The 21,860-nt window shown below is 55.8% G+C and overlaps 1 protein-coding gene across 10 annotated transcripts in view; it reads right to left on the bottom strand.

Annotated features, from left to right (window-relative positions):
* The window catches only part of PFKFB3 (6-phosphofructo-2-kinase/fructose-2,6-biphosphatase 3), an 80,749-nt gene that overhangs the window by 10,912 nt on the left and 47,977 nt on the right, over nucleotides 1-21,860 (bottom strand). For 6 of the 10 annotated variants that reach the window (XM_021670605.2, XM_012443416.3, XM_012443411.3 and 3 more), the window contains exons 2-11: nucleotides 10,251-10,376; nucleotides 8,727-8,823; nucleotides 8,004-8,070; nucleotides 7,437-7,511; nucleotides 7,057-7,113; nucleotides 4,619-4,743; nucleotides 3,131-3,338; nucleotides 2,545-2,691; nucleotides 2,317-2,421; nucleotides 809-938 (exon numbers count right to left, since the gene is read on the bottom strand). In XM_021670605.2, coding sequence (XP_021526280.1) covers nucleotides 809-938; nucleotides 2,317-2,421; nucleotides 2,545-2,691; nucleotides 3,131-3,338; nucleotides 4,619-4,743; nucleotides 7,057-7,113; nucleotides 7,437-7,511; nucleotides 8,004-8,070; nucleotides 8,727-8,823; nucleotides 10,251-10,376 — 1,137 coding nt within the window. Of the gene's footprint in view, nucleotides 1-808; nucleotides 939-2,316; nucleotides 2,422-2,544; nucleotides 2,692-3,130; nucleotides 3,339-4,618; nucleotides 4,744-7,056; nucleotides 7,114-7,436; nucleotides 7,512-8,003; nucleotides 8,071-8,726; nucleotides 8,824-10,250; nucleotides 10,377-18,383; nucleotides 18,789-21,860 lie in introns of those variants that run through there. The other 4 variants (XM_021670604.2, XM_012443414.3, XM_012443413.3 and 1 more) reach the window with 2 other exon arrangements.

The raw sequence follows: 21,860 nt of genomic DNA, 5'->3' as shown, positions 1-21,860 counted from the left end.
GGAGCGGAGGCAGGAAAATCACTTGAAACTGGGAGATGGAGGTTGCAGTGAACTTACGCATTGCACTCCAGCCTGGGCAACAAGAGTAAAACTCTGTCTCAACAAAACCAAAAAAGAAAGAAAGAAATGAGACATGAGAGTGGGGGAGGTATAGAAGGACCTCTACGGGCGCTCCACGAGGATCCTCGGAAGCCCTGCCAGGCAGGGGCATCTGTCCCCAGCCACGAGCTGTCCCGGGTAGCAGGGGGCGAGCACCACCAAAGCAAAGTAAAACACTCACCGTCACAGTGAGTCAGAGTCGGAAAAAAGTCACTCCCAAATACCTGAGGTCTGTCCTAAAACACTCACCCTCACAGTGAGTTAGAGTCGGAAAAAAGTCACTCCCAAATACCTGAGGTCTGTCTAGGGATTCAGCTGCACTTGATTGGACAGACTGAGACTTAATATGTTAATCTGATTGTCAGAGTTTTCTGGGCTGTTTGTTCCTTGGAGGGCACTGAGGAGAAGGGCAGCCCCTACCCCAACCCAAGACCCCGGGATGGTGGAGCCAGGGGCGGGTCTCAGGGACTCTTAATGAAGCGATGAAGCCCCCTGGCATCAACCTGGGTGCCACAGCATTTCCCAAGGGTTTCAAGGAAGTGCTGGACAGAGAGGACCTGAAGCAGCCGGGAGCCAACACTTGTGTCCTTCTCCTAAGACCCCATGGCACAGCAGCCACCATAGGGCAGGCCACGGCCGATCTGCAGCTAACCACTCAAGTGCCAGTCCACTCCTCCCTCCATCCGGGGCCGCAGCCTGCCCCAGGTACCTGCGCTCTTATCCAGGAAGTAGGCCAGCAGGCAGCGCAGGACGGCCTGGTGGCAGATGACCAGCACGTTCTCCTGTCGCTCCAGCTCCATGATCACTGGCTCCAGGCGCTGGACCAGGTCCTGGTAGGACTAAGCACAGAGGGCCAGGCCCATGTGAGCTCAGGCACTCGGGAGGGGCTCCGCCTCTGGCCACAGCCTGCATCAGACCAGCCAGAGAGCCGTGCAAAATCAGTCTTCAATCATCAGCAGTGGTTGAGAAGGGGCAGGATTTAACATGGACTATTGATCAACCACAAAAACAGTGAAGCCCTGACCCTCCTCCAACACAGGGGAACCAGGAAAACCCAACGCTGTGTGAAAGAACCCGGCACAAAAGGCACGTGTGGCACCATTTACATGGAATGCCCAGAATAGGCAGATCCAGAAGCAGGAGGCAGACAGGCCGGTGCCGGGGCTGGGAGGGGCGGGCGGAACGATTCTAACAGGTCTGGGTTTCTCTGTGCAGTGAGGGAAAGGCCTAGAATCTGTGGTGATGGCTGCACAGCACTGTGAATGCACCACAATGCACAAAATCAGAACTTTAATGTGGCGAGAGTGGTACAGTTTATGCTATGTGTATTTTCTGTCCATTTAAAAATGTAAAAAGCAGCAATAGGGCTGTGCCTTTAGAAAAAGAACAAAGAAGCTCCTGCTCCTGCGGCCTCTCTGCTGTAAGGTGGGGTAAGGTTTGCCGAGGTCCTTTTACTTTTTGTAATCTTGACTTAGAGCATGCCTGCATTGGATTAACACTGTCTCTAATAGATCATTTATTATAATGTATTAATATTAGGCTGTTAATTGTCCGTGGGAATTCAGATCTGATGTAAGCTTATGCTGGGGAGAATAATTTCATGTTACTGATACAAATATTACTGCTTCTATCAGGTAATAGATTAGTCCAGTGCAATGTTAGGAGTTCAATAGGGGTCGATAGGGTTAAGGATAGGTGGGTGTTGAACTGTGCTGACCAGGGCCCCGGTGTGTAATGCCCAGTCTGAGGCCAGAGGACAGCAGGCCATGGGGACCTGAGGCACGACACTGCTCAGCAGGGCACAGGCAGGGAGGACCTGGCTGGGGGGGACACACCCGGCCCAGCAGGATCCCCTCTGCAGAGGAGACAGCAGTGTCCTTAGGCCACAGCCACCTGGGCACCGCACACGGGGAAGCGCAGATGCTGCTCAGGGGATGCGGAGCCACCCCTCCCACCGGCCTGCCCTCCACCCCACCCAGTGGACCATCACTTGCCACCTTCCTCCTCTGCCATATAGTTCTGCATCCTAGAGAAACACACCTCACTTCTGCTTATGGGAAAATGCACTTCTCCCCAGGCCGTTAGAAGGTTCAGTTTGGGGGGCTTGATTCCGAGGTAGAGGGTGTAGGAGCCCACAGAACCCACACAGAGGTGAGCTCCCTGAAACGGTGGCTGTGGGCACTAGGGTCCCTCGGCCCGCCCCAGCCCAGCGCTCACCTCCCCGGTGGGGTAGCGGTAATAGTACTTGTCCTGCTCCCGCAGCGCGTACTCCTCGGGGTAGGTGTCCCTGATCTCTTCGTAGGTCAGCTCCTCACAGACACCCTGCGGGGACCCAGTGGTCACTCAGGGGAACAAACCACGGGGGCCACTGCGGGCATCTAGGGCCTCGTGGAAAGCCGCCCCATGCCCCAGGGTGAGGCTGCCCACCCGCCTCCCGGGACTCACTGCGTCAATCTCATTGAGCGCCTTCCACTGCTCGTAGGGCAGCCGCAGCGCCTCAGCCGTCTGGATGGTGCTCTTGAGCTGGCTGGTCCATACGCGCAGGTCCTTCAGGTTCTGCTCCTCCACGAATTTGCTCAGGGCGCTGGCAAACTGAGAGGTGGAGGAGAGGGGCCGCTGATTCCAGGCGCCTGTGGTTCCTCCGAGGGCCAGAGGCTGGAGGCAGGAGCCCCTGGCGGGGCTGTGCGACACCTGGTCACACTATGGGGGCCCAAGCCACTGGGACAGCCACAGCAGCACACACCCTTCCCAGAGCCCAGGCTCAGCTCTTCCCGCCCTTCCCCTTCCTAGTGCCCAATTGCTCACACACCACAGACACACACACAAACACATAGGTACAAAGTAACACACAGACACACACACAAAGCCACATGGATATGCAGAGAGACACACACACACAGAGCCATACAGAGATGTGCACGGACACGGATATGCACAGAGACACCCAGGGTCACACACAGCAAGCACAGAAAGCAGCAGCAGCACACGCCCCCGACCCACCCACAGACCCCAGCCGCAGCGCAGCCCACACCTTCTTGCCGCGGCTGGACAGGCCCGAGTCGCCCCCGATGCGGCCCTGGAGGTTGTGCTCGTTCTCGCCGTGCCGGCACAGGTAGATGGTGCGCGGCTGCACGTGGATATTCATCAGGTAGTACACGATGCGGCTCTGGATGTGGTCCTGCACCCGGTTCACCAGGAACCTCCGGCCCACGTCGATCACCTTGATCAGCGACAAGTCCCTGCAGAGACACCGCCAGGACCACAGCTCAGGCCCCGCCCCATGGCAGGATGCCCCGGCCTGGCCCTGCCCATCTCCAGAAGATGTGTTCCCCAGAGAACAGCAAGGCTGGACCGCAGGCCCCTCCCGGGCACAGACCGAATCCTTCGAAGAGGCAGAGAATACGCGTGCGACAACTCCCACGGCCGGTGCTGGCCGTGAGGCTAGGTGGCCTCCCAGAAGAGGGAGAGAAGAAAGAAGGAAAATGGAGAAAAAAAGAAAGGGGACTGTGCAGTGGCTCGGGCCTGCAATCCCAGCACTTTGGGAGGCTGAGGCAAGAGGATCACTTGGGTCTAGGAGTTCAAGACCAACCCAGGCAACACAGCAAAACCTCATCCCTACTAAAGAAAAAAATTAGCTGGGCATGTTTACCCACACCTGTAGTCCCAGCTACTCAGGAGGCAGAGGCGGTAGGATTATTTGAGCCCAGAAGTTTAAACCTGCAGTGAGCTATGATCACACCACTGCACTCTAGCCTGGGAGACAAAGGGAGACCCTGTCAAGAAAGAAAAGAAAAGAAGGAAAAGGAAAAGGAGAGAGGAGAGAAAAGAAAAGAAGGAAGGAAAGGAAAAAGAAAGGAACTCTGAGAGGGACAGTACAAGATCAGGTTCAGCTCTACATTGACTCCCTGCACTTCTACACAGTCTACACAGTGTTCCGGATATTCCCACTGAATATGGTTTGTCACCAAGGATTGTTTTAAAAAGATATTTTCCTCAGCTGGGTGTGGTGGCTCACACCTGTAATCCCAGCACTTTGGGAGGCCGAGGAGGGTGGATCGCTTGAGTCCTGATCTCAAGTTCAAGACCAGTCTGTCCAACATGGTGAAACCCTGTCTCTACTAAAAATATAACAATTAGTGGGCGTCGTGGCACACGCCTGTAGTCTCAGCTACTTGGGAGGCTGACGCAGGAGAATCACTTGAACCCAGGAGGCGGGGTTGCAGTGAGCCGAGATTGTGCCATTGCACTCCAGCCTGGGTGACAGAGCGAAACTCTGTCTCAAAAAAAAAAAGATATTTTCAAAGACAGTTGATAAAGGTATTCAGCAGCTGTGTGTGATCACCTGAGGCCAGGAGCTCGAGATCAGCCTGGGCAACATAGCAAGACCTCATTTCTACAAAGAAACTGTCTTAAAAAATTTTTTTAAAGATATCCAGGAGCAAATGCTTTGTGGGAACATCAAGAATGCAATAAAAACCCGCCTGTGGGTCTTGCAGAGACGGCCAGCTATGGGAATCACCTGTCGCATTTGTCGGGGTCGAGGGGCTGGTAGCTGGCTTCGTAGCAACTGATCCGCTTCATGAAGTCGTCCATGGCTTCTGCCGAGTTGCAGTCTTTGTAATCCGGGCTGGAGATTTTCACTTCCTGCAACACCACAAAGGGGCAGCTGATGAATCACGCTGGAAGGCTTTCTGCTGAGATTAAGCAGGATTTGGGGCTTTCAAAAGGGGCGCGCACAGAAGGCTCAGTACAAAGATTATCCGGCCCAGTGTGCAGCAGAAAGGGAGAAAGATCCTGAGGGCTGAGTCACAGCCTGATGTTACATGAGGAGGATTCCCTGGGGAGATGGAAAACTGCAGCGGGAAGGACAGAGACAGAAAACCCACGGAGAATCCATAATGAACACCTCTGAATAGTCCAGCAAGTCAGGATCTGTCCCGTGCCCAAGTCACTGCCAGACAGCCTGGCGCTGAATCCACGTGGGAACCTGCAACATTCCCCGCGCTGGGAGGAGGCTACTGGTTCTAAGGTGCGCTCAGGAGTTGCCAGAGATGCCCTGGTCTTGTGTGGATTCCCCTCCACCTGCCACCGCCCAAGGCAGCCCCAGCATGACCAGTCTGTGGTTAGCCGCTTCTCCAACTAGGGCTCCTTTGCAGGGCTTGCCCTCATAGGCAGAGCCAGAGCAGAAGCAATGCAGGTCTACCAACACCCACAGCGGCACAGGCCCCAGAAACCACGTGGACTTTAGGGAAACTCAGCATTTTTGAATGCCTGGGCTCTTTCCTGTCAACCAGTGTCATCACTGGGAGGCAGCCACTCTCTAAGACCCAAGTCAATGGGGAGTTGTGTCTGTGTCCTGGCACAGTTTCAGCTGGGGAAGATGAGAAAGTCCCGGTAGAGAGTGTGGCAGTTGCCCAACTATGGGAATAGAATTTGCTGCTGAACTGCACACTTTAAAAATGGCTAAGGTGGTCTGGTGCGGTGGCTCATGCCTGTAATCCCAGCAGTTTGAGAGGCTGAGGTGGGTGGATCACTTGAGGTGAGGAGTTTAAGACCAGCCTGGCCAACATGGTGAAACCCTGTCTCCACTAAAAATACCCAAAAAAATTAGCCAGGCATGGTGGCACACGCCTTGTAATCCCAACTACTCAGGAGGCTAAGGCAGGAGAATTGCTTGAACCCAGGAGGCAGAGGCTGCAGTGAGTCGAAATTGCACCACTGCACTCCAGCCTGGGCGACAAGAGGAGACTCCATCTCAAATAATTAATTAATTAATAATAAAAATGATTAAGATGGTAAATAAGTTCACAAATGCCTGGATCTGCAAAGCTGCTTTGCGATTTCATCAGAAAGAGATTTCTGAACATGGCAGGTTGGGGCAAATGAATGTCAGTGGACAACCAGACAAATGCGAAACTCCTTGCTAAGCACCTGGGAAACCGCTCACTGGGAAAAATGACTTCGCAGCGGCACTCTGCTGCCCTCCACGGGGGACGAGGAGCGCCAAGCCAGAGGAAGGTGGCGAATCCTCTGTTTAGGTCATTTCCTTGAACTCCGAGCCTCCTCCTTTGCACCCACTGGACACACCTAAACTGACTTTTCACAATTCAAATAGCCCTTCCTGAAGCAGGAATTCATTTCTTAGAGATACCTAGAAGTATTTCCATCACTTTGGGGAAGATCCCAGGGCTAACACATGCTGAGCATCCCCCGCAAAGGTGCAAAGATGCCAACACCACAGCATCCCAGTGTAAGTTTTCAAAACTGCTTTTCTTTATAGAATTGTTTTATTCTGATATGTTTAAGCTGAAGAGAAAAGTATTTCCAACACGGGGCGGTGGCCTGTGGTAAGTCTCCACAGTAACCAGTCCTGTTTAGTGTACACTGCTACAAGTGGTAACACTAGAGAAATTCACCAAGTTACGAGGCCAAGTGACCTCAGTTTATCGGGGCAAGCTCCCCTGCACAGCAGGCAGGAAGGTTTGCAGCACGTTCACGAGATGCATCAGCAGAAGAGTCTTACTGCCCAAACTCAAGAGGCTGCTGAGCCCTCTGGATTCTTGTCAATGCAAAAGCATTCTCACCTTCCGGGGCCGTCACAGCAAGTGAGCCGCTTGCCGCCTCCTGTCCCATCAGGGGCCAATAAGCTGCCCTCTGCCCCCAACAGTCCCATCACCACTGGCTGCCAGCTTCCTGCCACCAACAGAAACTGCTCCTGTCTCCCTGAATTCTTTCCTACATCCCCCACAAGCCTGCCCACTGCCCTGGAAGGAGCAGTCAGACCTCACAGGACAGGCCTTTGGGTTCAAAACCACTCTATAGGTCTGAGCTTCCAATCGCCGCTCGTCCTAAGGGCTCAGCTGCCCCTCCGAGCCCAACCTGTCCCCACTCCCTCACACTGCAAATGCCCTTGTGGTCTGCACAGCCACAGGAGCACAGGGTTCCTGGCTGTCTTACCATGATATTGGAGGCCACAACAGTAGGGTCGTCACACACGGACTCAATGAAAAACGCCTGGTGGAAGCGAGGCAGGATGTTAGAAAACAGACACAGCGAAGGACCGACCTTGCCATCACTGTCACGTCATCATCCAAACAAGGCAGAAGCATGCCACCCACCAGCTCCCAAAGACAGGAAAGCCCACCTCCTCACTGCCACCTCCCCCACCGCCCCTCTGGAATGCCCCATGCCCCCAAGAGCCCTACCGCACGGACGCCCTAATTAAAGGCAGCAAAATGTGGGCAGCAGGAGGGGAGGGACCGAGCAGGACTCAGGCTGCTCCGAGGTCTCTTCCTCTCTCTCGAGCTCTCTGGCTCAAGACAAGACACTCAGCTCACCTTAAAGTCATTTTCTTTGGCAAAATGAAGGATCATGTGTCTCCTCTCTCTGGTAGTATTGGTGGCGTCGAAAACCTGATGTGGAGAGCGAAGGGCCAGGAGGAAGATTCTAAGTTTGAGTTTAACAACATTTACCGGAACAGCAAGGACGCCAGACCCGTCATCTCCAGGAATAAGCCCCCAAAGTGTTTCCAGGGGAGACGGTGCTTGCCCACCGTCCGCTCCAGGGCATGCTCGTGGGGCAGGCCTCCCCCACAGCCAATTGCACTCAGGGGTGGTAGTGTCGGGGAAATACCCCAAAAGCAAACAAAACAGTAACGTGCAGTGGGACAGTGTACAAGGAAGAGCCAGAGGTCCTGTGGGCAGCCCAGGTCCTGCCCGCCCTGGACGTGGGGGACTGGCTACAGAGGAGGCGAGTCCCTGAGGCCATCCCACATCCGCCTTCCTGAGCCCCTGCTTCCCTCCACCCTCAGGGTCGGAGGCACGAGTCTTGGTACAGCCCAGGCCAGTGAGGACCCCCTCCTGGGTGGGACGGGACACTGAGCCGGCTACATTCCCCCGACTTACCGCAATTTGTCCCCCTTCTTTTGCCAGGTAGCTTTTGACATCTCTCAAGGCAGCTAAGGCACACTGCCTGCAATACACAGAAAAGAGACACGGAACGTCAGCACGGTGCATCTGCTGGAGCAGCCCAAACAACCCCCCAGGCGCCCCGACAGGCAGAGGAACTAGTGGCTCCATCTACACTGCTCGGCGCTGGGCAGGCTGCCCAGCACCCCTCAGGCCCAGAGGCTTCCAACCCGGGCCCCTCGCAGGCAGCTTCAGGCACCCTCAGGAGGGTGCTCGTGCTGGGGGCTGCTCGGGGAACCACTCCTCGGGGAGCTGCTGAGAAATTGCTGCCCAGAGCCACCCGGAGTTGTACTGACTGGTCTGGGGCAGGGCCTGGCATCAAGGGCTTTAGATCCCCCAGGAGGCTCCAACGCACAGCCAGGGCCGAGCACCCTTGCACCAGGGTTTCACATCAACTCTCACTTAACAAGAAATCCTTTCCAAACATGAACGGACACTCCCGATGAGCAGGACTTGCTTATTCTCAGTGAGAGCGCCGCTGCGGCTCTGTCCCAGTGAGGTCAGTGCAGTGAGACCGTCAGGGAACAGAGGACGGCAGCAACCTCAGAGGGGCAGAGGCTTGTTCCCACACCGCACAGGCCTGACGGCCGCCAGCAAGAGCCACCCCTCGGGCCGGCATCCTCTGCCCGCTCCAGAGCCCGGCTCGCGGCGCAGCCTTACTTCCGGACTCTCATGGCCTCCTCGTTGTCGGGGCGGAAGAAGCTGTAGGAGCTGTAGTGCTTCACAGCCTCCCGGCGGTACTCCCCGACGTTGAACACTGCAGGCGGGAAAGAGAACGGCCTGGTGACTGAGTGGGAGCGGGATCATGGTATCCGAAGGAGGAGCCGCTTGAATGAGATGGGACGGCGTGGAACCAGTGCGGACGCGCCGCCCTGCGCGACCCTCAACTCCTGAGGACAGCAGCCTCAGGCCGCCTGGTTTCCCCAGTCCCGCTGCAGTGCCCCCACCGCGGGCTCTGTGACACTGTCCCCTCCAGCCAAGTCTACAATCCCAGTCTCACGATGTCCTAAACCAGACACTGAGACTGTGAGAAGGGGTGGGGGAGGCCCCAGGTCTAGCAAAAGCAGGGTCAACACATTTCCACCCACAGTGTCAGAAAGCGAGTGGGGTCTCACACCCACTGCCAGGCTGAGCTCAGCCCTTCTGCAGGCGCAGCGGCCAGGGCCAGGGGAATGCGTTCCATGGTTCCTGGGCACTGAGCTGGGAACAGTGGGGATGGTAAGCATAAAAACCATCCCCCGAAAAGAGGGGAGGGTGGGAGAGGAACAAGGGTTAAAAAATAACCAGTCGAGTACAAATTCTCACTATGTGGGTAACAGGGTCACTAGAAGCCCAGTCCCCCTCAATATGCAATATACTCATGTAACAAACATACACAGCTACCCCTGAATCTAAAATGAAATTAATTTTTTTAAAAAACAGTCCCCATCCACAAGATGTTCCCCATCTAGCTGGGAAGACCAAGCAGAGATTCATAAATGCATCATCTACAACAGCGGCCCCCATCCTTTTTGGCACCAGGGACCAGTTTCGTGGTAGACACTTTTTCCATGGACAGGGAGGGGTTGTGGGTGTGCAGCTTTGGGATGAAACTGTTCCACCTCAGATCATCAGGCATTAGATAAGGAGCATGCAACCTAGATCCCACACATGCACAGTTCACAGTAGGGTTCACTCCTGTGAGAATCTAATGCCGCCACTGATCAGACCTGATGCGGGGCTCAGGCGGAAATGCTCGCTCACCGCCTCTCACTGCCGTTCACCGCCACTCACCTCGGCCGGGTTCCTAACAGGCCACCGACAGAGCGGTCCGCGGCCCAGCGGTTGAAGACCCTTCATCTATGGTATGCAGTCTTAGGGCCATCAGCACAGCAATGTGAGTTACAACTGAGTGGTAAGGAATGTTAAGGACCTAGGTGGCCGGAGATGGCTTGGAAGGAGGTGAAATCTGAGTCAGGCAGGATTTAGGGGAGTGGGAAAGAGAACGGCCAGTAAGAAAAAAACCCAACAGAAGAAGGGTATAGACACAGTGTGGAGGCGAACGTGGCTACACAGGAGGCAGGATCAGACTCCCCAACCTGGGGACAGATACGCCCGGGGTGGTCCTGTTTGTGAAACCAGCAGGTGAGATGGAAGGTCAAGTTTTAGCACATGCAGGGGATTGGCCTCGAGACCCAGCCTCACCTTTTGTGGGGACGCCAATCCAGTTGAGGTAGCGAGTCAGCTTCTTGGAGATGTAGGTCTTGCCCCGGGCAGGAAGGCCCACCATGACGATGACCGTGGGAGAGTTGGTCAGCTTTGGCCCACAGGCTGCAAAAACAAACAAGAGGGCGTGTCACTGACCAAGTGACTGCAGAAGAGGAGCAGAGTCCACGGCCAACAGTAACGCCGAAAAATTTCACCACCAATTTTCTCAGATAGGGTCTCACTCTGTTACCCAGGCTGGAGTGCAGTGCTCATCACGGCCCACTGCAGCCTTGAACCTCTGAACTTAAGTGATCCTGCCGCTTAGACTTCCCAATAGCTGTGACTACAAGTGTGCACACCACCACCCCTGGTTACTTTTTTATTTCTGTAGAGATGGGGTCTCACTGTGTTGCCGAAGCTGGCCTCGAACTCCGGGTCTCCCAGAGTGCTGGGATTACACGCGTGAGCCACCACACCCAGCATTCACTGAAATTTTTATTTCATCTCCCCATCCTGAAGCCCCTGGCATTTTACCATCGAGGGGCACCAGGCAACCCTAGTGGCCGCAGCCCCCAGCCACACATTGTTCCTCAATCTTGCCTTTAGGTTCTACTTGGCAAAGACCGTCCCAACCCCAAATTCCCAAGCTGACACCCAGGGTGCTAAACCTAGCGGGGAACCAGTGACTAATACCACAGGGGAAGTGGAAATGCTCCTGGGGGTGGGAGGAAAGGATTCCTCTCCCCAGGGATGGTGGGGCTAATAAGAGTGTATTCCTCTCCTGGACAGACGGGCAAGGGGCTGAGGCCCAGGAGGCCAAGAGACAGAGAGTCCCACCATCAGTGTCCAAACCTCCACACGGGAGGTATTGGCAGGCTTTCTCAAAAAACATCTTAAAGAAGGCGATTGGAGTTTACAGCCAGGCATGGTGGCTCGTGCCTGTAATCCCAGTGCTTTAGGAGGCCGAGGCAAGAGGATCACTTGAGGCCAAGAGTTTGAGACTAGCCTGGGCAACCTAACAAGACCCTGTCTCTACAAAAAATAAATTTAAAAAAATACATTCAAAGAAAACGAAAAGAGTTTATCAAATGAAAGTAGTCAGAGAGCCAGAATGCTAAAATCACCCCCAGCGGACAGGTAAATCCTCCACCACTGAGCCTCCCACACCCTGTCTGACCCCTCTTCTGGTGCCAGGCTCTGACGAATGCTGGGGCCCTGCCAAGGGAAAGGCCAGTCATGAAGCCCCAGGCAGGGGCCGGCTCTACCACCATCTCCAGGTAGCCTGGAGATGCCCTGGCCTGCCAGTTCCCTCCTGGCTTCCGCCGCTACACAAGGGTCTAGCGTGCCTCGGCATCTCAGTAAGACAAAACAGTAGGAAGGGGGTTTTGCTGGGTTTTGCAGAAAGCAGTCAGAAGAAACCTATTCTGGAAGCTGAAAGCCCCGTATTTCCCCCACTGTCGCCTGGCTCTGAGACCCTTGGGCGACTCCTGCACCCTACCGACATGCAAATTCCAGGGCCAGATGCAGCCTGCCAGCTCCCGCCTGGGTGGTGCTGCCCAGCACTCACTGCCACGCAGTCAGCCTGGACTGGGAACCCATGGTTCCCAGATGTGGCCGCATGGCCTGCAAGGAAACCTCTGAAAGCAGCACACGGAGCCAGGCAGATGTCGGACTGACAGAAGCCCTGATGTCCCAGTAGAGCAGGCTTAGGCTAGGGGGAGCAACCACCCCGCAGAAGGGCACTGGCTTGGGGAGAAGCCCCTCTGTAAGCTGGACCCCGCAATAGGGCTCCAAACTGGAGTCAGTGTCCAGGATCTGCTCCCAGGCCTGGAGGCAAGGCAGGGAGGCAGGCATGGCGTGCAAGGCCTTTGTTCCCTCCGTGCTGCTTGGAGACCATCAGTGACTTTCTCAGCAGGCAGAGTGACGAGACAGACAAGCTATCAGGGGATCGGCAGACGCTCAGGAGACGCTAAAAGCCCTGGGCTGGCATGCCCTCGGCATCCAGTGACCTAGAACAAACAGGTTCCTTGAAAACAGATGCTTTTCACTGACTGGGGGAGCCGGGCATCCTGAGCACGAGTAGAACAAACAAGCACAAGGCACCAAGCGGCTTTCCTGTGTCCCCAGGGGAACGGAGAGAGGTGGTGGCCTCCCTGAAAACCAGAGAGACACACCCCACCGTCCCCAGGGTCATTCTGGCGGCAGCTGTAGCTGCCACGTCAAGTGGCAGCGACCGCTTGGAAACAATGCCCATCCACTGACCCTTCCCCCAGGCCAAGGGTCCCTCCTGGTCTTACCAGGTGTCCCCACCATGCCACTGCTCCTAAAAGCACCCAGAGATGCACAGAGACAGACACACACACATCCACTCAGCTGTGCACATGAGCGGAATATTTCTGTCAGAACCACCCAAAGGAAGCAGAGGCTGACTGGTTTACCCATCGGGGGATTATGTCTACTCACTAATCATAGGAACGGATCTCCTCTGGCAGTAGACATTTGGGGAGGGAAAAAACAACATAAGGCAAACGTTCAGACTGGATTTCAAACCCAAACAAACCCCCAGGCCCTTCTTGGCAAAGCAGAGCCATCCTCCCTATGCACTGGTTTCTCCCAGAGGAAGATTCAAAGAGGGGCGCCAGAGGTGTTTGCAGCTGTCCCTACCCTCAGATACCCGCAGGGTCATCACAAACCCTTACTAAACCTTTGAGTCTTACTCTCCAACCCCTGCCCCTTGTAAAAACTCACAGTGCCGGGCATGGTGGTGAGTTTTGGTACTGCAGGCTTGTAGACAGCCAGGGCTCACGCCTGTAATCTCAGCACTTTGGGAGGCCAAGGCAGGCAGATCCTGAGGGCAGGAGTTTGAGACGAGCCTAGCTGACATGGTGAAACCCCATGTATCTCTACTAAAAATACAAAAATTAGCCAGGTGTGGTGGTGCATGCCTATAATCCCAGCTAACTGGGAGGCTGAGGCAGGAGAATCACTTGAACACAGGAATCAGGGTTGCAGTGACATCTCAAAAAAAAAAAAAACACTCACAGTACACCACCTCATGCTTCTAAGTCCACGACCCTCAGTTTCTTCTCTTCTCAATGGGCCTTTGTAACCACCAAAAAAGAGACACTCCCCTGCCTGCCTCATCACCCTCCCTGGATCTCTGCCCAAGGCACCGTGATTAGAAAACCTAAGTACTGGACAGGCTTGGTGGCTCACGCCTGTAATCTCAGTACTTTGGGCGGCAGAGGCGGGCAGATCATTTGAGGTTCGAAACCAGCCTAACACGGCAAAAACCCCTACTAAAAATACAAAAATTAGCCAGGCGTGCTGGCTGGTGCCTATAATCCCATCTGCTGAGGCAGGAGAATCGCTTGGAGGCAGAGGTTGCATGAGCCGAGATTGCACCACTGCACTCCAGCCTGGGCAACAGAGCAAAACTCTGCCTCAGTAAAAAAAAGTAATGAGTTTAACACAAGATTTCCCAAAGAGTAACTGTGTGTCCCATTTCATTTTATGTAAATGTTTAACTTCTTTTTCACACACATAAAAAGTTTTGAAAGTTGTGAAACTCAGATGTATTTAGATGTGGACTTTTGATGTCAACTGAAACATGCATGGGGGAACAGAGATGTCACATGTTACAGGGGAAGGAAGCAACAGCGTAAAGACCCCGGGTCACGGACTAAACACCCGAATTGAGTCTGGGGGACTCATGCTCAAAGCGTTGTCATGGTTAAGACCATGGTCACTTGGGTAAGACCTCCCAGAAAGTCACCGAGTCCCAGGAGCAGAGCTTCAATTCTACAAGGTCGCTACGTTCACGACACGCTCACTCACTGGGCACAGGCACTAGGTTCATACCCTGGGTCCCCATGAGACAGAGGCTGCTTGGAGAAGACAGGGTTGGCGTTGCTGAGTAGTGCCTCTGGGCTAAGCCCTGGCTGTCTACAAGCCCGCAGTACCATTAGTGTACAACGCAGGCTGCCTACTGGGGCCCGTTCCCTGCAGGTGAACACACATAGGAAGTCAAAGGAAAACTGAAGGCTGGCTGGTGAACACTCGGCCACGGGATGCAGTGACACAAGGAGCCAGTTATGGAAAGCAGCAGCCAGATGGATGGAGAATCCCCCACCTGGACAGTGAGAGGCTGGCACCCCTGGGTTCCTATTCCTGCTCTCCCGGCTAGATTAAGTTACTAACCTCTCTGACAGTGTGCAATGCCTGGACAGACAGCAGCAGCCCGCACAGCATGCATCTGCCACTGACCCAAACCTTAACGCAGAACGCGTCCTAGAAAATAAACTGGAGGGGCTACCAGGGATAAGGCAGTGATTTCTCTAGCACACCACTGGCCCAGCTTCCTCAAGGTAGAACACCATCAGCCGGCGTAACTCCCTACAGAGATGAAAGTCTTTCATCCGTATTTGGATACATCAACCTTTCTTCAGACTTAATTTCCTGCTATGTCCATCTAAATCCTGAGCAAAGACAAGCTGGCAGTTTGTCTCATTCCACTGTATTTAAGAGGGGGGGAAGAAAAGACCAGGTACAGTGGCTCACACCTGTAATCCCAGCACTTTGGGAGGCCGAGGGGACATCGCTTGAGACCAGGAACTCAAGACCAGCTTGGGCAGCACAGCAAGACGCCGTTTGTGCAAAAATACCTTGAAAAATTAACTGGGCACAGCAGCACACACCCATAGTCCCAACTACTCAGGAGGCTGAGGCAGAAGGATTGCTTGAGCCCAGGAGTTCAAGACTGCAATGAGATGTGATTGCACCATTGCACTCCAGCCTGGATGACAGAGTGAGACCCTGTCTCAAAAAAGAAAGTTTGGGGCTTTAAGAGGCTGTCTTTCTACCTGCTGTTTACAACCCTGCACTGACCAGTACTAATCTCCCCTTTGCTCCACTGATGATGGCAATTCCTGAGTTAATGCCAAGTCCCAAGCACTGTCTTAGGACTCAGCCTGGTACCCGGGACCCCTCACTGCCCTGTTAAGTAAACAGTAAGACAAGAAAACTGAGGTTCTGAGTGGATAAATAGGCGGCGACTTGAACACAGAGGCTCTTGAATTTTAGGGATGATGAACAGAAAGGAAAGCCAGCCCCTGCCAGTCAAAAAGGTACTTCCTGCCCATCATGCTGCCTCACAAATTCGGCAAGTCAGCAGGAGCTACAGGCTACATGCAAAGGAAGCTGCAGATTTTGTAAGAAACATCTACCACCATGTTGAGGTAGCAAGAAGGCATCGCATTAATGTGCCTCCGAGGCAGGAAGATCACGCAGCTCGTGATGTGGTAATGTCTGGTTGTTCTACTGTTCTTTGTCTATAAACAGCAGCATCCTAGACACCCTCCTTCAGCAATAAACCTCAGGGAGGCTGGGAATGGTGGCACATGCCTGTAACCTCAGCACTTTGGGAGGCCAAGGTGGGAGGATCACTTGAGGCCAGGAGTTCAAGACCAGCCTGAGCAACATAGCAAGATCCCATCTCTATGATTTTTTTTTAATTAGCCGGGTGTCGTGTTGCATACTTGTAGTCCTGGCTACGGGAGAGGCTGAGGTGGGAGGATCACTTGAGCCCAGGAGTTGGTGGTTACAATGAGCTATGATTGCACCACTGCCCTTCAGCCTGGGTGACAGTATGACATTCTGCCTCAAAAATGAATAAAAATAAACCTCAGGGGACTCTACTGCAGACCCCCAATGAGAAGAGTACTGATAAATATGGCAACAGGTTTAGAAGAAAGAAAACCCACCCACCTGGGCATGGTAGCTCATGCCTATAGTCCCAGACTTTGGGAGGCTGAGGTAGGTGGATCACTTGAAGTCAGGAGTTTGAGACCAGCCTGGCCAACATAGCAAAACCCTGTCTTCACTAAAAATATGAAAATTAGCTGGGCATGATGGTGCACACCTGTAATCTCAGCTTCTTGGGAGGTTGAGGCATAAGAATCGCTTGAACCCAGGAAGCGGAGGTTGCAGTGAGCCAAGATGGCACCACTGCACTCCAGCCTGAGCAACAGAGCAAGACTCCATCTCGAAAGGAAAGAAAGAAAAGAAAGAAAGAAATGAAAGAAAGAAAGAAGAACAGACCCACCCAATGTCCCAGATGCCATTAGAGAATTGAGGAAGGGTATCAGGAAAGATGCCAAATAGAAATACCTTCTTCCCTCCATTCCAGTAAGAGATAAATGTGACTATATAAACAGAAAGACACTACCACTTGAAATAAGGGTATGTGATGCCCGGGCTGCAGATCTTTTTACAAGAAGGAATGTGTCTGAGACTACACCCCAAAGCCACACAGGAGGATGCCAGCAGTGGGCGGGACAAGAGAATTAACCCATCAGCTTTAGCCAAACTCCCACCCTCCAGCTCTGAATGATTCTGACAGGGATTCTTAGGCAAATCTCTCACTGCGTGCGAGACGTGCAGGTTGATGGACTCTAATGGATCAGTATCCAAGCCTGGAGGGAGGATGCCCTGCTGCACGCTGGTGTTTCTCAAAATCACTACTGAGCTAATGCCAACTGATCTCAGAACCCTGGAAGACAGAGGATGCTCCTCCCAGACCCGGGTGCATATGCATGCGATCACATGTATGTACATATATGGACTAGCCTACATTGCAGTTTACCAAGTGCTATAGAGATAATACTTGTTTCATGCAAAAGTTGTTTCTGCATTATGGCCTTGGCCAAACCTCCCTGGGGATTTAAAGAGATTCATTCCATACCACTTACAGGTTTTACACAAAGAGAGCCATGGGCCATCCCAGTTAAAGCACATCTGACAGAGCTGGGCAACACACCTGCAGCCCCAGACCTGGGCACTCCAGCCCTGGGCCACCTCACCAAGAGGAGGAACAAGACTTCTCTTGAGGGCTACCCCAGAACTCTCAAGTCTAGCAGGATGGATCTGCTGACGTCCCCACCCAGGGCACACCACCGGGGTGGGTGTGGGGAGAGGGGCAGGTCTGGACGAGGCCGGTGATTCAGACCGATTCAGACCGGGCAGGCCTCCAGAAGAGCTGTCAAGTCCCGCGGGGGCCGTCCTAAGAAACGTGGCAGCCGGGCAACCCTGCCAGCCGCCTGCACTCAGGCGCCCTCAAAGGACCCGAAGCCTCCTTGACAGTTTGCACCTGGATCCCACGGTCACCGCTCAGGCTACGACCTGACCTGGGCGAAACCGCACCAGGCGGCTCCCTGTCCAGCCCATGGACGCCGGAGCGCATTACCTGGAGAGGCGGCATCGCCTCTCTGCGCTGCCCACCGCCCTTTTCCGCGGCGGCGCTCCGCAGCTGGGGTGGAGCTCGAGGTAACCCTCTCCCAAGCGATCTCGGGGTCGACCGGCGGAGCGGGGCGGGGCAGGGCACTGCCAGCCAATTCCGAGTACCGGGGAGTGCATGCGCCCAGGGCGCGTGGAGCGGCGCCAATCGCGCACTCACCAAACCACCCACCCTCCCCAAAGCCGGGGACACAGGCGTGGCTCCAGGTGGCTCTCCTGGCGCCCCCAAGACACTGGGGATGCGCGGAAGAGAGAGAAAGAAAGAGATAAAAGCAGAAAGAAACACGGAGTGGGAGAAGGAGGTAGAAACAGAGAGAGAGAAATAGAGACCTATATATCGAAAGAGGAAATAGGACAGAGAAATAGGTTACTAAGTGAAGAGAGGCGATAGGAATGCATAGCAAGGGGGGAAAGGAGAAGGAAACAGGCAGAGAAGGGAGACCCGGACGGTGGAGAGAGGCGGAGGCGCGAGCGGCCGAGTCGCTGGGCTGCAGTCCGGCCGCGGGCGCCCGGGGCGGGGGTCGGGGACAGGGATCGCGGAGGATGTGGGCCCCTTCCCCGGCCTGGCCAGGCTCGGGCGTCCCCTCCGTCTCGGCGCCCGCAGCCCAGCCAGGCGCACTCTCCGTTTCCAGGCCGGTGGGGCAGCCACGGGGACCGAGCCACAGCGCCCCCGCCGCCCAGCCAAGGACGCGCAGCCCGCGGCCTCCGCCCCGCCCAGCCGGCCCGACCCGCACGGGCGCGCCCCCCGCAGAGGGGCGTCGGCACAAAGCCGCCCCACACAATGGCTCGGCCCTGCGCGGCGCGCCCTGCAGCCCGGCCCCGCGCAGCTGCACTCACATCTGGGCAACGAGGGCCGGTGGTCCACGGGCACCCAGATCTTCTGCACCCGGCTCTGGGTCAGTTCCAACGGCATCTTCGCGGCTGAGCCCGACTGCCCGCCTCCCGGGGCCGAGATCCCCACTCCGGGAGGAGAGCGACCGCCGACCCCCGGAACAAAGGAGGAGAAGGGGGCGTGCGCCGGCGCGCGGCCGGGCGTTCCCTGAGCTGCCGGGGGAAACGTGCTTGGGGCTAAGTCCCGGACGCTTGCCCGTGCGGGGCTCGACGTGCGCTGCGAGGGACGCGGGGCTGGGGATGCCAGGTACGGCCGGCTCGTCAGCTCGGGAAGCTCGGGGATGCTCGGGCGCAGTGACAGCCGCGCTCCCGCCACCAGGCCCTGACGCTTGCCTCCTCTCCGGCTCTGCTGGGATGCCCCGCGCACCGCCGGCTTTTAAAGAGTAAGGGCCGGCCGCAGACGCGCACGTCAGCCTCGGGGCGGGCCGCATTCCTTGGGTCCCAGCCCCCTTCCACGTGGGGAGGAGAATCTGCGAACCCGGAGGCGGCCGGCGGGCTCCCCCTGCGGGCCGGCGACGGCAGCGCGCCAGCTCCTGCCGCCCAGCCCCGGGCCTGGAGCACGCCCAGCCCTGTTGAAGGTCCTGGCTCCTGTTATCCCCGCGTCCCGTGGTCCCCTCGGGACGTCTGGCACAGCTTCTCCGAAGAACTCCGGCCCCTCGCCGCAACGGTGCTGGCCGGGAGGAGAGCAGCTATGCTGCAGTGTGGACCCCGCAGCCGATTCCCTGGGGAAGCTGCTTAAAGTGCATCCTACCAATTCAGCTCCTTGAGGGCCGTGGGGCCCCACTACTCTGCATTCCTAACACACGCTCCGGGGCAGGTGCAGTCCAGGTAAGGACTCGGTCCAGGCTGCTCCCTGATAATACCCGCGAGCCCATCACCCGCCACGACACGGGCCACCCGCGGGGAGGAGGCTTCCGTGGTCCTCCTTCCTACCTCACCCTGTCCACTTTCCTGAATCCCTTAGAAACCTGGACTTGAACAGAGTCTTGCTCCCCCTCCCCTAGCCCTAAGACCGGGAACCTGGAGAGTTCTGCGGTGTTGGGCACAAGGAGGGGCGGGAAAGCCCCGGGGAGCTGGACTGGAGTGGCCTGGGGCGGCGGGGAGGCTGGCATCTTGGTTTTCACACTCACCATGTACACCATTCAATAAACCTTTATCGCCCGGAGTAGAAGAATGAATACAACTAGACCCATTTCCACCTGCAATTTGTTCATTACCTAAGTCGAGGGAACACTATTGGGGGTGGCCCCTCATGCAGACCCCTAAAATTCACACCCTTGTCCCGCACACCCTGCAGCTCAGCCTCCCCACTTTTTGGTGTTTTCGTGACTCGTCCCCTCGGCCCTCGCAGTTTGCACCAGCTCACGACCTGTGACAGTCGTGGAGTCTGGCCAGAGGCGTGCGGGGAAGACCTGAGCTGCTCTTGGTGGGGAACGCCGCCCGCGCTAGGGCACGACCTGGATGTGATTTCTGCAAACGGAGCCTCAGCACAGGAGCGCCGCGCCGCCTGGCCGAGAGGTGCACACTTGGCCTTGAGGCTGGGCCGTGATTGGAGGGAAGGCGGCGCTCGCTGAAACCGACACCGCCGCGGAAAAGTCTGCGCAGAGGCTGCCACACGTCGCTCACGTCCCGCATGCTCCGCCGGGAGGGCGCCCGCGCCCAGGCGGCGACTCCCGCCCCGCGCGCCCGCCCCGCCCGGGCCTCCACTCCTCCCGCCCCGCCGCCTGCCGAGGGGCCCCGGAACGCGCAGCGTGGGCCACCTGGCCTGTGCCCAGCCCCACCCCCGGACCCCCCACCCCCGCCTCGACCCCCACTCCAGCACCCCGACCCCCTCTCCGCCCTCGCAGAGCCCCTGCTCCCGCGACAGCTTTGCTGACCGCCTGGTTTCCGCGCTCGGGCGGCTGTTCAGAAACCCGATGCGTTGCATTTGGACTTGTTTTTCTGCAGTGGGAGCACATGCCAGAGGAGAGTCCCACTCCGCTCCTGAAATAAGAGTGGGCTGGCCAGAAGAAAAAGACTGCAGGCCGCGAGCGCCCGCGCCACCGGGACGAGTTCCCGCCCTGGGGTTCGCCGGGGTTGGCTAGGGCGGCTGCACCCCTGCAAAGAGCGCCCGCGGTTCCCGGGGAACGACGATGCACCTGCGCGCCCGCTGCTTGCCCACCGATTTTGCACACCTGCAGGCCAAGCAAGCGGACCAGGGGGCCTTCTGCCACACTCCCTCCAAGCTTGCAAACACATTGCTGGTTTCAGCTCTTGGGGAGAGCAGAGAGACGGCGTCTGCCCCAGCAGGGGGACATCACTAATCTCCTGACCTAGATAGATCTGACAGCGGCCAGCTCTGAGGGCACAGGGAGCTGATGTCCCGGAGGTCCAGCTGAGCTTTCGCAAACTGGGCACTTTTTCTGCCTGTCAATAAAGCTTTGCGAGTCCGGAGGGAAGACTATGTTCTTCCCCATTCTCCTCCTGCACTTGCTATGCAGCAGCCAAAAGGAAGTTAACTCAACCCCCTTCCGCTCCTTACATCTAAGTGCAAACTGGGGGTGCGTGGGGGACAAGGACAAATGCACACTTGCTTTCGTTGTTTTGTTTTAATGGCCAGCTAGAACTCCTGGTAGCCTTTACAGCTCTAGGTGAGATAGGGTAGAGCCCTCACGAGAGACGGATCTGCTTTACTCACTACAAAATCACAAACAACCCAGCTGCAACTGTATTTTGGTAATTGACTGGTTCAGAGTTTACTAGTTTGGACATCCTCCTAACTCCTTCCCAGCTCTGCTAATGCCCCATCTTACCCCAAATGTCCAACTAGGGCTTCGCCATCTTCCCTGCTCCTAACCTGGGTATCACAAAGGCAGTCCTTCAGAAAACGCCCCCAATCATGTAAACGTTCCTCTAATACAATGATTCTTTTACAGCTACAACAACGCCAAGGATAGCGCAGATTAATTTCTCTAAGATCCTGAGTCACGGTCCTAGAACCTGTGAAAGACAGAAGGAAGCTTCAGGACTGCCTAGTCAGTCCCACTTGCTTTATGGGAAGAAGTAAAGGGAGTTGAGATTAGAGAAGTCAAGGAACCAGGTCAGAGATCAAGGAAGAAAGCCAATTAGAAGCAGGATTTGCTGGGTTTGGTTCCCCTCGCCCGCTACTTGACACAGACAGCTGATAGATAGCTCCCTAGGAGACCCATTATACGGCCACCCTAACCCCAGGGTGCTGAGTGGAATCTAATTTAGGAGCTGATCAGGCTGTGATTCAGACTCACCCACAACAATTAAGCTGTTTGGAAAGGAAAGACCAGGGAAGGACCTTCCCTGAGTAGAATGAGACATTAGCAGGGCAATTACTGAAAATGATCCTGGCCAGTGCAGTGGCTCACACCTGTAATCCCAACACTTTGGGTGGACGAGGCAGACGAATTGCTT

This window comes from Aotus nancymaae, unplaced genomic scaffold, assembly GCF_030222135.1.
Source record: "Aotus nancymaae isolate 86718 unplaced genomic scaffold, 86718_ANA_hifiasm-v0.15.2.pri h1tg000083l, whole genome shotgun sequence".
Classification (NCBI taxonomy): domain Eukaryota; kingdom Metazoa; phylum Chordata; class Mammalia; order Primates; family Aotidae; genus Aotus; species Aotus nancymaae.
The sequence above is the reverse complement of the archived record's forward strand: the minus strand, read 5'-3'. Positions and strand labels throughout refer to the sequence as shown.